Here is a 13,134-nt window from a genome sequence, read left to right as displayed (position 1 = left end):
AACACGGGGTAATTTCCAGAGTTCTGGCTTTGGTCAATCCCTTTGAGCCTCCAACTACTGCTTATGGATGAAATTTTTAAAACTTTATTACAGTACCAGACATACTGCCATTAATTCTCTTCAAAATCCTCCCCCTCACTTCAAACACACCCATCCCACTGTTCTTGTTACTTTCTGAAGCAGCTCTCGAAGTCCTCTTTCCTGAGGGTCTTCAGTTGCACTGTTGTGGCTGCTGCGATGTCCTGAATCCATTCAAAATGTTTACCTTTCATCGTTTGGACTCTGGGGAAGAGCCAGAAGTCACACGGTGTCAGATCTGGTGAATGAAGACACATCTTAACAAAAATTGTTATAAAGCTTTTGAATCAACTCAGGACATCAAGGCAGCCACCACAATAGCACAACTAACAACACAACTAAAGACACTCGTGAAAGAGCACTTCCAAAACTGCTTCAGAAAGCTAAAGAATGATGGGATAAGTGTATCTGAAGCATAGGGAATAGTTTGAGGCGGATTAATAGCAATGTGTCTTTTACTGCAGTAATTTTAAAATTTTTAATGTTCATGGCATTTTTTGCTCATATATGTGGTACTGGAGAGCTTGCAGGGGCAGAGGGTTCTGTAACTCAGCAGAACCTCCCCAGCCCGAGGGATGGTACAGGTTCGAAGTACAAAGGTCTTCATTACCTTCCTCCGTTCCTCCTCTGTCTTCCTGGTTTTTCTCCCTTCTGTCCCCAAGCCTCCACACACCACCTTTCTTTTTGCTGCCCTGCCCCCCTGTTCTGACAGGCCCCCTTCCTGTGGACACAACCCTCGGGACTTCCTGGGTATGTGCTGTCGGGTGGGAAGGCACCTCAGGGTGAGCTGGGGCCTCCCCTTTTCCTCTAGCTCTTGCTGGGGCAAAGCCCACAGCCTCCTGTCAGTAAATGCACCCAGGGTTTCAGAGACCCTAGCACTGCCGGGTAAGAAGAGAGGGGCTTTTGGGTCTCTCGCTTTCCTGTCCATTAGAGTCACCATTCTGAACGAACAGCCTGATTCAGTGCGGGGAAACTCCAGGCTTCAAGGCAGGGCTGGTGCAATACAGGGCAGATTGCGGACAGGAAGTGGTGCAGTGCTGTGGGTGAGAGGGGAGGGCTTCCTCCTGCCCTGACACTTTCTATGCTAAGGGGCCTTTCACAGTGGCCTCCCTCCCCCCGCCCAGGAGACAGACAGACAGACACTCTGAGGCTTCAGCCAAAGGCCTGGTGAACAGCTGTGACTCCAAGCCAGGCAAATCCAACCCTTGCAAATCCAACCCTCAGTCCTCAGCGACTTACCTGTGTCCTAACTGTCTTTGGGGTTTATATAGAATTTTTACTTTTTCAAAGTAGATGCACCTCAGTGAGCATTTGGTTTTCAGAACTCCTGTCCTGTCTCCAGGGATCTTGAAAGGCCCTTGACCCCCAGCACCCTGGGCTGCCTTAGTTTGCATCCCTTACTTCCCACTGTACTGCTTTACCATCAGAAGTGGAGACAGTTGGGTCTTGCTGAAGTTCAGGTTTAGCGTAAATGAAAATACAACAGCCAGCTAATCTGAGTACTTTTTGGTGCTAGAGATAAAACTCCACACTAAACAAGCACTCTACCCGAGCTAACTCCTCAGCCCCTCTTTAAAACTTTGAGATAAGCTTTCAATAAATTGCCCAGGCTGGGCTCAAAATTGCATTGCTCTAGTCTCTGCCTTCAGAGTAGCTGGGATTTCAGGTGTGCCCTACCGTGAGCAGCTCTGAATAAAGTTCTTCATAATGGGAAAAGCAATTCATGTATCAGAGCTAAGTGGGTGGAGCTGGGGAATATTTAGGAGACAGCTGATAGGACTTGTAGATTATCTCGGAGACGGGATTAAGTAGGTCTCTGAGCAGCTGGATGATGCACCCTGTATTAAATAGGGAAGGACAGATGCATGATTGAAAGTAAGACGCTGAGGTCAACAGCAGACCGTGGAACTTGTTGAGCAAATACACTGTGAGATGCTCTCCAAGAGACTCTCTTGGGATTTACAGGGCTGACTTCAGGAGGGAGAGGTGGGCCCTGGATGTGTGTGTGTGTATGGGGAGATGGGTTCCAGCTAGGGATAGTGACTGAGGCTGCAAGGAGAGGTCCCTTTTACCCTGCCAAGAAGCAGGGGATAGAGAGGAAGACCAGTCCAAGCCAGTGTCTTGGGCTGTTAGAAGTAAGAGGAGACAAAGCCCAAGACATGCCCATTAAATTGAGCAACCAGTTTACTGGCGACCTCCAAGTAGGCAGTTCCCAGAAATGGGTGGGAGTGAAGCCTCACTCATAGGCCAGATTGACAGTCACCGAAGCCAGTTCCTTCCATAGGGATGAAGCCGGATGTAGCCGTAAGTCTGAGTTCTGGCCAGTGGCCTGTGGGTAGGGGCTCCGTCACCTCCAGGGAACAGCCCTCACTCCATCCTCCGGGACTCTCTCCTCCCTAGCCTGCCAAACTAGAGGATCTGGAGGTGCTCCAAGGCCTTGATGGCACAGAGTGAAGGGGAGGAAATCGGCCACTGGATTATAATGTGCAGCCAGGGGATTCTATGAGGTCAAGGTGGTCAGGGATGAAGGAAAATCAGACCCGAGGGCGAGCAGGTGAGGTCACCTCAGGTTGGCTGTGCAGTGTGGTGGGGGTGGCGCAGCAGAACGGTGCCAGTAGGGTCAGAAGACAGCAGAAAGGCTGGACAGCTGGAATTTAGAAGTCAGGTGAGCTAGAGGGGTCCATAAACCATTTGCAGGATGGCGCTAAGAGCTGGAGCCCTCTGCATGGTCAGGAAGTGCCACAGCTGAAAGAGCAGCAACGGGGCTGGGGATTTAGCTCAGCAGCACAGTGCCTGCCTGGCAAGCACAAGGTCGTGAGTTCAATTCCTGGTACCAGAAAAAAAAAACAAAAAAAACCAAACAAACAAAAAAAGAAAGAGCAGCAGCCAAACACCTGCACGCACAAGGCCTCACTGTGCACATTACGACCACACAGGCCCTGCAGCGCCTCTGGGTGCGCTCTGCCAGATGCATCTGGCCAGCCTCGTGCTGGGCCAAGCACGTGCTGCAGTAGACACCTGCTGAGCAGAACCCTGCCCACACCCAGGTCTGTGTTGCATGACTTCTGCCTGATCCAAAGTCAGGCCAGCTGGAATCTGCAGCGACCTTGAGCAAGTCCCCTGCCTTCATCTGCAAAGTGCAGGGATAGGTTCAGTAATTGTCAGTGCAATCCTAAAGCGCTGGGCTCCTGCAGGTCTTAGCCCTGTTCAACTCCTGCCTTCCCGAGCCAGAAGTGGGAGTCTTCCAGCCTTTAGCCTGTGAGAGTTGGAGAAGGCCACGCTGACCTTTAAGGGGACGGTGAAGGCTTCCAGGCAAAGCAGGTTTGTGGGGAATAGCCGGCATCCACACCTATGAGTCAGGAAGCAGGGTCTACCATCTTCTCTTCTCTCTTCTTTTTAACCATCTACACTTACAACAAAACACCTCCTTTCTGTTCCCCGTTCTTGTTCCCTTTCTAAGGGGATAGCCCCGCCCTCCACCACCCCCTTGTAGCTCCAGGGATAGAGGCTTAGGAGGAGGATGGGGACACCTTTCCAAGTGGCCCAGCTCTAGCTTGGTATGGTTCTATCTTATCGAACAGAATGGATTTGGACAAGAAAATTCCTTGTTATCCCATCTACCGAAATATTTGTATTTAAGAGAAGCCATTTCCCCTTTGTCTAACACAAAGTACATCTGTCCCCTGCCGCACTACTTACAGACTGGGAAGGTGGTCCCGGGCTGCACAGAGCCGTGGGAGGACCAACCTGGAAGAGACACGCTCATGATGGTCAGCATGAGGCAGGCCAGTGAGTGCAGGGCCACTCAAAGCTTGGCCAAATGCTGGTGGGTCTGCCTGGGCCCTTCCTGCCCTGGCTGGCTCACAGGCTTTTGAAAGCCACAGTCCCATCCTGCGGTCCACCATGGAAGTGGTGGTGGGGTGACACATAGCAGGGACCCAGTGAGGAGTCTGTGGGGGTCTTCCTAGGAAGAGGACCTGCCTTGCGCCCTTAAATCCCAAGAACTTGGAGAAAGGCAAGACAACGGCCACTTTTATTATCCAAAACCTAAAGAACAAGATCCCGCAGAACCACAGGACCTGCTGCTGATAAACTGGACAGACATAACTTCTGAGGGTAGCTTCCTGCTGGGTCCGTGGGCCCAGGTCCCTGAGGGTCAGGCATGATCCCAGCGCGGATCCTAGTGCTGAGCCCGGCAGCACAGGCCCAGAGCTCCCGGAAGGAGGTGGCAGGGCCCAGGTGCCTGCCCTGGGATGCAGGTCCCTGGCTTGGGGTGTAAAGACAGAGAGGATTCCTCAGGGGTCATCGCGGCAGGCAGCTGGCCACTGGGTCAGGCCGCAGCCCGGGGACAAAGTTCATGGGGCAGAGCAGCAGCGGGCACATCTTCTCGTGCTCCTTCAGCGCCAGGCTCAGCTGCTGCAGCTCCTCGTTCAGCTTGGCGATCTCCCTGCGCAGCATGGCGTTCTCCTGCTCCAGGCACTCGTACTCCTGGTGGGAAGAACGGCGGCGTTTCTGGAACCACAGTCTCGCCTGCCCGCACAGGCTCGTCACTACCATTTGTGCCACTGCTTTGGCTCTCTCTCCTCCCTCGAGGATGAGCACACCCCCCCCCCCCCCCCCGGGCAGGGCTGTGTTCTTTTTTTTTTTTTTGGTATACGGAAGTGTCATTTACATAAAATGCATCTATTTTAAGTGTCCAATTCAATGAGTGTTGACAGATGTGTATACCTGTGCTGATAAATATGCAGAAATTGCTTTCACCCCAAAAAGTCCCCTTTGCATGGGATCCTTCCCCCTCCACAACTGCTGTTCTGCTTTTCTGGAGGCCTCTGCCAGGCTCACGGCTACACCTTCACCACTTAGAACCTAAAACATAACAAATGCTTTGTTGACTGCACAAATAAATGCATGAAAACGTGCCTTGCCTCTGGTCCAGCACTAACTGATAAGCTTCTACCAGATCAGGAACCAGGCTCAGAACTCTGTGTGTGTGTGCGCTTTCAGAGTTCCCTTTGCCCAAACCACACAAGGGCAGAAACCTTTCTAATGTAATTCTAGTTCACGCCTCCACCTAGGGTGGAGCCCTGGCACCTTCAAAGGTCAGTCTTTGTCCTTTTGAGCTGTTCTGTTTGAAAACTTGCATCTACAAGGTGTGATCACAAACACGGTGAGTGTTTAAATAATTATTACAGTAAATTGTCGTTAGCCCCCTTCAAAACCTTCCCCCTTGCTTTGAACACACTCATCCCATCATTCTTGCCACTTCCTGAATCGGTTCTGCAAGTCCTCCTTGGTGAGTATCCTTAGTTGCGCTGCTGTAGCTGCCTTCACGTCCTGAACTGATTCAGACATTGACCTTTCACTTTGACTCTGGGGAGGAGCCCGAAGTCGCACAGTGCCAGACCTGGTGAATACGGTGGATGAGGACACAGGGCGATGCTTCCACAGGTCTGCCCTTCTGTTGAGGGGCACTTGGCAGCAGCATCGTCTGTCCTTCCGATCACACCTCACGGGACACTCAGGAAAGAGGACTTGCAGAACTGCTTCAGAAAGTGGCAAGGAGGATGGGGTGAGCGTCTGAGGCGAGGGGGGAATATGGGTATTTTGAGGGGGTTTAAAAAGCAATGTGCAGTCGGGCACGTGGTGGTGCATGCCTGTAATCCCAGCACTCGGGAGGCTGAGGCAGGAGGATTGTTGGGTGTTCGAGGCCAGCCTGGGCTACAAAGTGTTGAGCTCAAGGCCAGCCTGAATTGCAGAGTGAGACCCTGTCTCAAAAAGACAATCAATCAATCAATCAATAAATAGTAATGTGCCTTTTGCTGTAATAAATTTTAAAATTTAAACATTTTATATTTTGACCACCCCTTGTACGTGCTCAGGGGTCCTCATTCCTTCCGTCTGTCTTCTCTTATGGACTTCACCCCTCCTTGCCCCTCTAGGGCACCTTCCTCTCTTTCAGAACCAAGAGTCTCAGACAGTTGTACGCAGGGGCTGTCCCAGTCCTTCCTCCACCCAGCTCCATGGCAGGAAGTTCCCAGGGACAGCAGGCCTCATCTCTCCCACCGGCCACTCTGGGCCAGTCTGGCTTTCTTAGTACCTGAGAGTCAGTGTACAAACACAGCAGCAAGCCCTCGATAGTTAAGCAGAGCTGGGAGGGAGGAGGGACCTCAGGCTCACGGAAAGCTTGCACAAAGCAGAGACTAGAGGGGCAAGCGCACATGCGTGTGCACACACACCCTCCACAGTGCAACCGGAAATGCCCCGCACCTTCAAGTGAAGTGGATCTGAATGGTTCCAACAAGGTAGCACATCACCTTGCTCCCGGAGCACAGAAAGCTCTGCCTTCGACTGAATATTCCTAACTGGCTACGTCCGCTAACTGTGGCAAGATGCTCAGAGCCGCTGAGCTCTTCCTCTGGAAGCCAGGGGAGCCCTGCGGCCTCACGCTGTCCTGAGACACCACTGCTCTCCCCGAGCCCTGCTTGGAAAGACTCCAGAGCTGCTGTCACAGGCCACCAGGCAGGCCCCTCATCTAGCTGCCCTCCCCGTGGGGACTTTCTCTGCTGGGATTTAAGTTGTACTCCCAAATGTGCAGAGGGACTTTTACTGAGCTGAGGAGAGGAGAGAAGCAGTAAAAATCTTCAGGCCCGACCAGTTCCATAAAAATGAAAAGAGGAGCGGGAAAGGAGAGAGAAGAGGTTAGAGAGGAGGTCAAAGAATACAAATGGAAACAAAAGGCAAGAATGAAACACACTGCGCACTGAGAAGGAAGTTCTAGATTTAACATAAATAAAACAATAAGCAGAGAACGCTGAATTCGCAGTGACTTCCGGTGTGACTTCAATCTAGCTCAAATCTGGCTGAGTTATGGATCTTCTGTCACAGGATGGGTTTAGGATCACGGTGCTGCCACCTCTGAGAATTTGCCTGGTCACAGTATCAAAGCACAGACCCGAAAATCAGAGGGGGCGAAATCACTGTCAATGCCAGTCCTGCCTTGGAAATGAGCTCACCTAAGACTGTGGTCCTCAGCGGGGGGAATGTCGGCCTCCCCGGCTGACAATAGTTGGGGCCACGTGGTGGTGTCCCGGGAGAGTTCAGTTGTCACAGATAAGGTAGTGGCCATGCAGTTCCCAGTCAGGGAAGCTGCTCAGGGTCCTGCAGGGCAGTGCCCCACAAGGACGCAGCCTGCCCCCAGTGCCCAGAGTGCTGCGGTTTGGACACCTTGTTCCGGCACTGAGAGGCTGACTGGGAAACGAGGCCGCCTGCGTCCCCTGGAGCAAGGGACAGGATTGAAGACCAGTAGAGAAGGTGAAATGGCTAGTAGGCACCAGAGGTGACACTTCAGGTGTGAAGGGAAGCAGAGGTAGGAAAAGGCCACCAGGAGGACACGGAGCACGCCCTCACAAGCACCCTGGCTCTGAGAGGACAGTGACATCGCCAAGGTCACGGAGACTTCGGGTCTGATCCATGACGTCGAAGTCAACTGCGATCCTCAGGCAGCATCAGAGAGTCTGCTCTGGTTGGCAGGGTCTGGGCCTGAATTTCCCTGAGGTGGTTATCAAAAGGAAGAGGCCACGGGCTCTCAGGACTTTACCATGCTCTATCCCCCTCAACTGATGCATTTCCCAGCAGAAACACTGTCACCAGTCAGGGCTGTCCAAGTTCATGTCACGGTCCTCCTCTAAGCCTGCTGGTACTGACACAAAACCCTGTCTCAGCACACACAATATCTGAAAAACAAAAGTGACAACACCAACCACAGCCTACGGCTAAGCGATCAGTCAGTTTGAGACATGTGGGGCTCGTGAGGATGGTATCACTGCCTGCCTTTTCTGACTCAAACCCTTTCTCGGTCTGACATCTGTGGGTGCCTGACCCACTTCTGGGCCACCTTCCTTCCAGTTGCCCTAGAGACCCTGGCGCTCAACCTCGGTTCCCTGCTGTGCACACGGACTCCGGCCAGCGCCTGCTGTCCAAAGCTGAACAGCCATCAGAGTCCCCACAGGAGGTGTAGCCTGTGGGAAGGAAGATTCATCTGCAGCCCACTGCCCGCGACCAGGGCCCATGGGGAGAACGGTGACTGGGCGGAGCCTCGCCCCTCTCGCCCTTCTGCCTTGTCCCTCCTTCAGGAAGCAGCCAAGAAACTCACAAGAGTGAGAGCTGAAGGAGGTTTTTCAGGGTGCTGAGGTTACAGGGCTCAAAGACAAATGGGGTGAACCAGTGAGGTGAGCAGAAGACAAAAGGGGGTCTCGGTCCGCTCCAAACATCCCCCTCGGTGGTATGCAGGAAGAGCTTGAGCTCCTAGGGTGTGTAAGAATTCTGCCCTGTGGTGTAGCCCAGGGCTGGATGAAGAGAGCCCTGTGGATGGGCTTTTTCTGCCTCCAGGGACTAGCAGGTAAGAGTGGCTACCCAGTGGCTGTTTTCCTGGGTCCTCAATGGCTCCCTGTGGCACTCAGGCATGAGGTTTCTATACAAGGGGTCCTGCTCTCACTTTTCCCATCCTAGATATGGTCCAGGAAATCTGGGGATCCCCAGGAATTTTCTGGGTTTTTTTGAGACAGGGTTTCACCATGTAGTCCAGGCTGGCCTTGAACTCACTATGTAGGCCAGGCTGACCTCGAACTCACAGTGATCCTCCTGCCTCAGTCCCCCTAGTGCTGCGATGACTGGTGTGTACCACCACACCCTGCTGGTTTTCTACTGTGACCCATAGCAGTGTGTCAGGTGCCGTATGCTCAGCCCACTGGAGCACAGCGAAAGCATCCTTCACCCCGTTTTCAACCAGCACCCCTACCTCCAGCGTGCAGAACACAGGTTCCCCATAGCTAGAATGCTTCCTGGAAATAGGTGGCTGGCGACAGGAAGGACACTGTTCGTGTGATGCCTTTTGGTCCACACATGACATCCCTCTCCTTCTGCAGAGTATGGGACGATTTCCATGTCCCTATGCCAGCTGCTCGCCCCTCACACCCGTGGTGAGAAAAGGTAAGGTAAAGGCTACTGCGGGGGAGCGCAGATGGAGCCGCCTTCCTGACCTACTACTGGTGCAGGGTCCTGACTGGTCCCCCTTCCCCAAGAGAAAAAGGAGAAGGGAGTGTCCTTCCCCAAGGGCCTCAGAGCCATCCTCCCCATTCTGGAAGGAGCAGCCGCCATAACTGTTGGGAACACAGCCGAGGGCTAGGAAAACAGCTCAAGACCCTATGCAAGGGCCCTCCAGCCCATGTCTAAGAGGCAGAGGGCAGGAGGAAATGTGGACCTACGTTTCCAGCACCTGGTTCCCTCAGCTACCAAATCCAAAAATGACAGGAAATGAGAGAGAACCAAACTTCACCTGGGTGTCCTTTATGACACCGTAGTAAAGTTACACAAGTATTTATGATGCTTTCTGTGGTGGGCAGAATAGTGGCCCCTCAACCATGCCTCCATGCACCTGTGAATACGTTGCTTCACACAGCAAAGGGGACTTTGCAGATGTGATCAAGTTAGGAAGTGTAAAATAGGCAGATTGTCATGCATCACCCTGACATTTACAGGGTACCCTGTAAGTGAATAACGAGTCAGGAGAGAAAGACGGGATGTGATAACAGACCCAGTGTCAGGAACACAGCATGAGAAAGACTCCACTGGCCTCGCTGGTTCTGAAGCTGGAAGGGGACCATGAGCCAAGGAACATCGAAGCCTCCCGACTCTGGAGGGAGTGAGGACACATCCTCTCAAGAGCCTCCAGAAGGAGCGTAGGCTGCTCTCACCTTCATGCCAGCCCAGTGGGAACATGTCGGATGTCTGCCCACCAGCATTCTAGGACAGTAAACCTGTTGATTTGTGGACATCTGTGTCAGCAGCAAACTCAGACACTTCCCTCGGGAAGTCCGGCACTTCCCAAGGAATGGACTGAGATCTTCCTCTTCTCTCTGTGACCCAACAGCGACACCTTGCCTGCAAAAGTGCCTAGTAAATGTAGAATGGATCTATTTGACCTTGCTCCATGAAAGATCCCGTCCAAGACATTTGGTCACCTCTGCAGACATCATCACCCAGGACGGCTGATGAGGCACCAGAAGCTTCCCGGAGGGATCTGGCCTTGGCTGTCCAGTCAGCACCCATGGTCTGAATACAGGGCCCTGGTGTAACTGAGTTCCAAGTTGGGCCTAATTGGAAACGTGAACCTAGAACCACAACAGCCTCAGCAGCAGAAGGTGAAGAAAGGAGGCCAAGGGCACTGGCATCTTCTGTGCAAGTGTTACAGAACTACTGAAGACCGAGGAGGCCTCCCTGACTGGTCTGCAGGAGAAATCTGTATTCATCATGTACACCATGCTGTGAATTTGCATCAGTGGGCTGGTCCTGACTCCCCGGATTAAGAGCGTTCTAAACTCACCCTGTGCTGAGTTTTAGAGACGCCCTTCTCTCCATGTGACAACTGAGGCCCTGTGCTGTCAACATCCCAGACTAGCCTTGCCGCGAGGCAATCTGTCCCATGAAAGCATGGCAGGAGCAGCTAAACTAAAATCTTTAATTGTGCACACCAACCCCTCACAGAGGAGGAGAAGCATTGCTAATTCCTTGGATAAATCCTTGAATGCGTTCGAGGGCAGCTCCTGACACAGAGCAGCTCTCAGGGCCTGGCTGTGGGATGGTGCATAAAGGTCAAAGCAAACAGCATCTTGGAGGAGAAATTCCAGTGCTATGATTCGAATCTGCCCCCAGAAGTGGGTGTGTTGGAAACTCGGTCCCCAGTGCATCTGTCTTGAGAGATGGGGACTTTGAGAGGTGACGGGGTGACTGGGTTAACCCATGAAGGGATTATTGGGCTGCCATGGGAGTGGCTCTCTAGGAAAGCAAGCTCTCTGGTTTGCTTGCTCTACTTGGACACAGGACGCTCTCCGCCATGCTATAATGTGGCAAGCAGGCCCTCAGGACGTCCCAGCCCTGAGGACCATGAGCCAAGTCAATGTGGCAGTTGGTTGACAGCACAGAGAACAAACTCAGACACCAGGCTCCTGCTGTGAGTAGCAAGAAAGGTGGTGGACGCCATGAACTACCAGTGAAAACAGTGGGAGGAGAAAGCCTCTGAACACAGAGCATTTTGTCATCCCTGTGGCGCAGTCCATGGGGAGACATCTAAGCCAACGCTGAAGTGACAGGGTCCTGTCTGCCAGGAAATCAGTGTTGGGAGCTGATGCCAAGAGAAGAGATGAACAGATTCAGTCATCCAGGGTGAGATTAAAAAAAAGGGCAGAGTCTGAAACGCTGGTCAATGCCAAAAAAAGGGAATTAAAAAATTGTGGGGCTGGGGGTGTGGCTGGGTGGTAGAATTCTTGCCTTGCATGAGTAAGGCCCTGGATTCAATCCCCAGCAGGAACCCCCCAAAATTGTGAAGAGGGTCCAGAGAACTAGAAGATGTGGTTTTTAACAGCCAGAAAGGGGAAGCTTTCCAAAAGGGACGGACTAGGGGGGAAACATTCCAGCAAGGTCAAGCAGGAGAAGATCAGGAAGAAGGCCCTGGAAAGGGAGCGCGGGCACTGGTGGCCTCCTGGAAGCAATTTCCCTATGTGTGTGTGTGTGTGTGTGTGTGTGTTCAGTGTGGGGGTGTGTGTTTGCACACACACACCTGTGCGCACACGTGTTGGGTGGAGGTGGAGGACCGGGACTGAGTGTGTGTGTGTGTGTGTGTTCAGTGTGGGGCGTGTGTTTGCACACACACACCTGTGCGCACACGTGTTGGGTGGAGGTGGAGGACCGGGACTGAGGGCACAGAGGACTGGGGGACGACTGAGAACTGAGGGCTCAGGGATCATAGGAGAAAAGTGCTCTTTTTAAGAAGCAGAGAAGTGTGAGACAGGAAAGAAAAGGCAGCAGGATTCTGAATGGGCATCGGGGTCGAGGAGCGGCGCCTTATTCCGCTGTGCTTTGTAATGACAGATGGGTTGGGGCAAAGCGAAGAGGTCCATGAGCAAAGACTCAGACCTCAGGGCAGGAAAGGACCCGGAGGACCAGATGCGTGCACAGCTGGTGCGACCCATGACCACAGCGACATCATCACCCTGGCGGGTCCTCGCCGTGACACTGTCCAACCACAGCCTCACCTCATGGAGCTTGTCAGCCTTCTGGGTCTGCTTCTTCCGACTCCTCTGAGCAGCAACTCGATTTTTCTCTCTCCTGCGGACCTTCCTGTCATCATCTTCAGGGCTCTGGGGGGTGACATTGGGTGACGTTGACGTGGAGGCTCCTTGCTGACCCTTCCCTGCCCTCTCCTTCCCTGGGCTTTGCTCTTTCACCTCCACCAGTTCACGTGCAGCCAGCAGCAGCGGACCAACCACAGCCCCCTCGTTTAGGGCTCTCGCATGCCCTTAATCCTGGACCACCCCAAGACAGGAGCAGTAGGGCTTCGGACACAGCTCCGTGGTACAGTGCTTGTGTCTCACGAGTGAGGCCCTGGGTCCCATCCCAGTACCACAAGTTTAAAAAGTTGGACATGGCGGAACACGCCTGATGCCCCAGCACCCTGGAGACTGGGGCAGGAAGATCGCCCCAAGCTCATGGTCAGTCTGGGCCACATAGTGAGACCTGGTCTCAAAAAGCAAATAAAAAATTAAAAGATGAGGAATAAGAAACTCAGGCTAAGACCTTGCTCCAGGTATAGTGCTCCTCGGGGGTAGCGGGAAGTGGAACTCAGGTCTGTTGGGTCTCCAAACCAACGTTCACAAACCTCTACCCCACAGGGCGTGTGCCAGGAAGAGCTGTGGTATAGCCGCTGCTCATCTGAGACTGGGAAAGTGGGGGCGGTAAGGGGAGGGCTTGCTATTTAGAACCTGCTGTGTGGCCGGCCCTCACGGCACCACTCACAAACAGGTACAATCTGTGTGCAACCCATGATTACACATTCAGCGCCACTCGAAACCACAGGGACGATCCACCAGCACAGTGATCTGAAGCAGCACAGACAATGCACTCCTTTGAACAATGCTCGACTGACATTTCGTTTCAGGGGACAGAGTAAGTCAGAATGCAAATGTATGATGTGACTTGAAACTCAAGCTATATAATCCCAGC

The 13,134-nt window shown here is 52.9% G+C and overlaps 1 protein-coding gene across 1 annotated transcript; it reads right to left on the bottom strand.

The window, feature by feature from the left end:
* Positions 1-4,088: 4,088 nt before the first annotated feature.
* On the bottom strand, positions 4,089-12,272 carry Batf3 (basic leucine zipper transcription factor, ATF-like 3; the record flags this gene model as incomplete). Its single annotated transcript, XM_005415122.2, is given in 2 exon segments — positions 4,089-4,566; positions 12,168-12,272. Coding segments are annotated over 2 exon segments (291 nt in total), but the record flags the coding sequence as incomplete, so codon positions are not given.
* Between the last annotated feature and the right edge of the window lie 862 nt (positions 12,273-13,134).

Source organism: Chinchilla lanigera, unplaced genomic scaffold, assembly GCF_000276665.1.
Source record: "Chinchilla lanigera isolate Chin_1 unplaced genomic scaffold, ChiLan1.0 scaffold00414, whole genome shotgun sequence".
NCBI classification, from domain to species: domain Eukaryota; kingdom Metazoa; phylum Chordata; class Mammalia; order Rodentia; family Chinchillidae; genus Chinchilla; species Chinchilla lanigera.
Note: the sequence above shows the minus strand (reverse complement) of the source record. Positions and strands in the feature narration are given on the sequence as shown.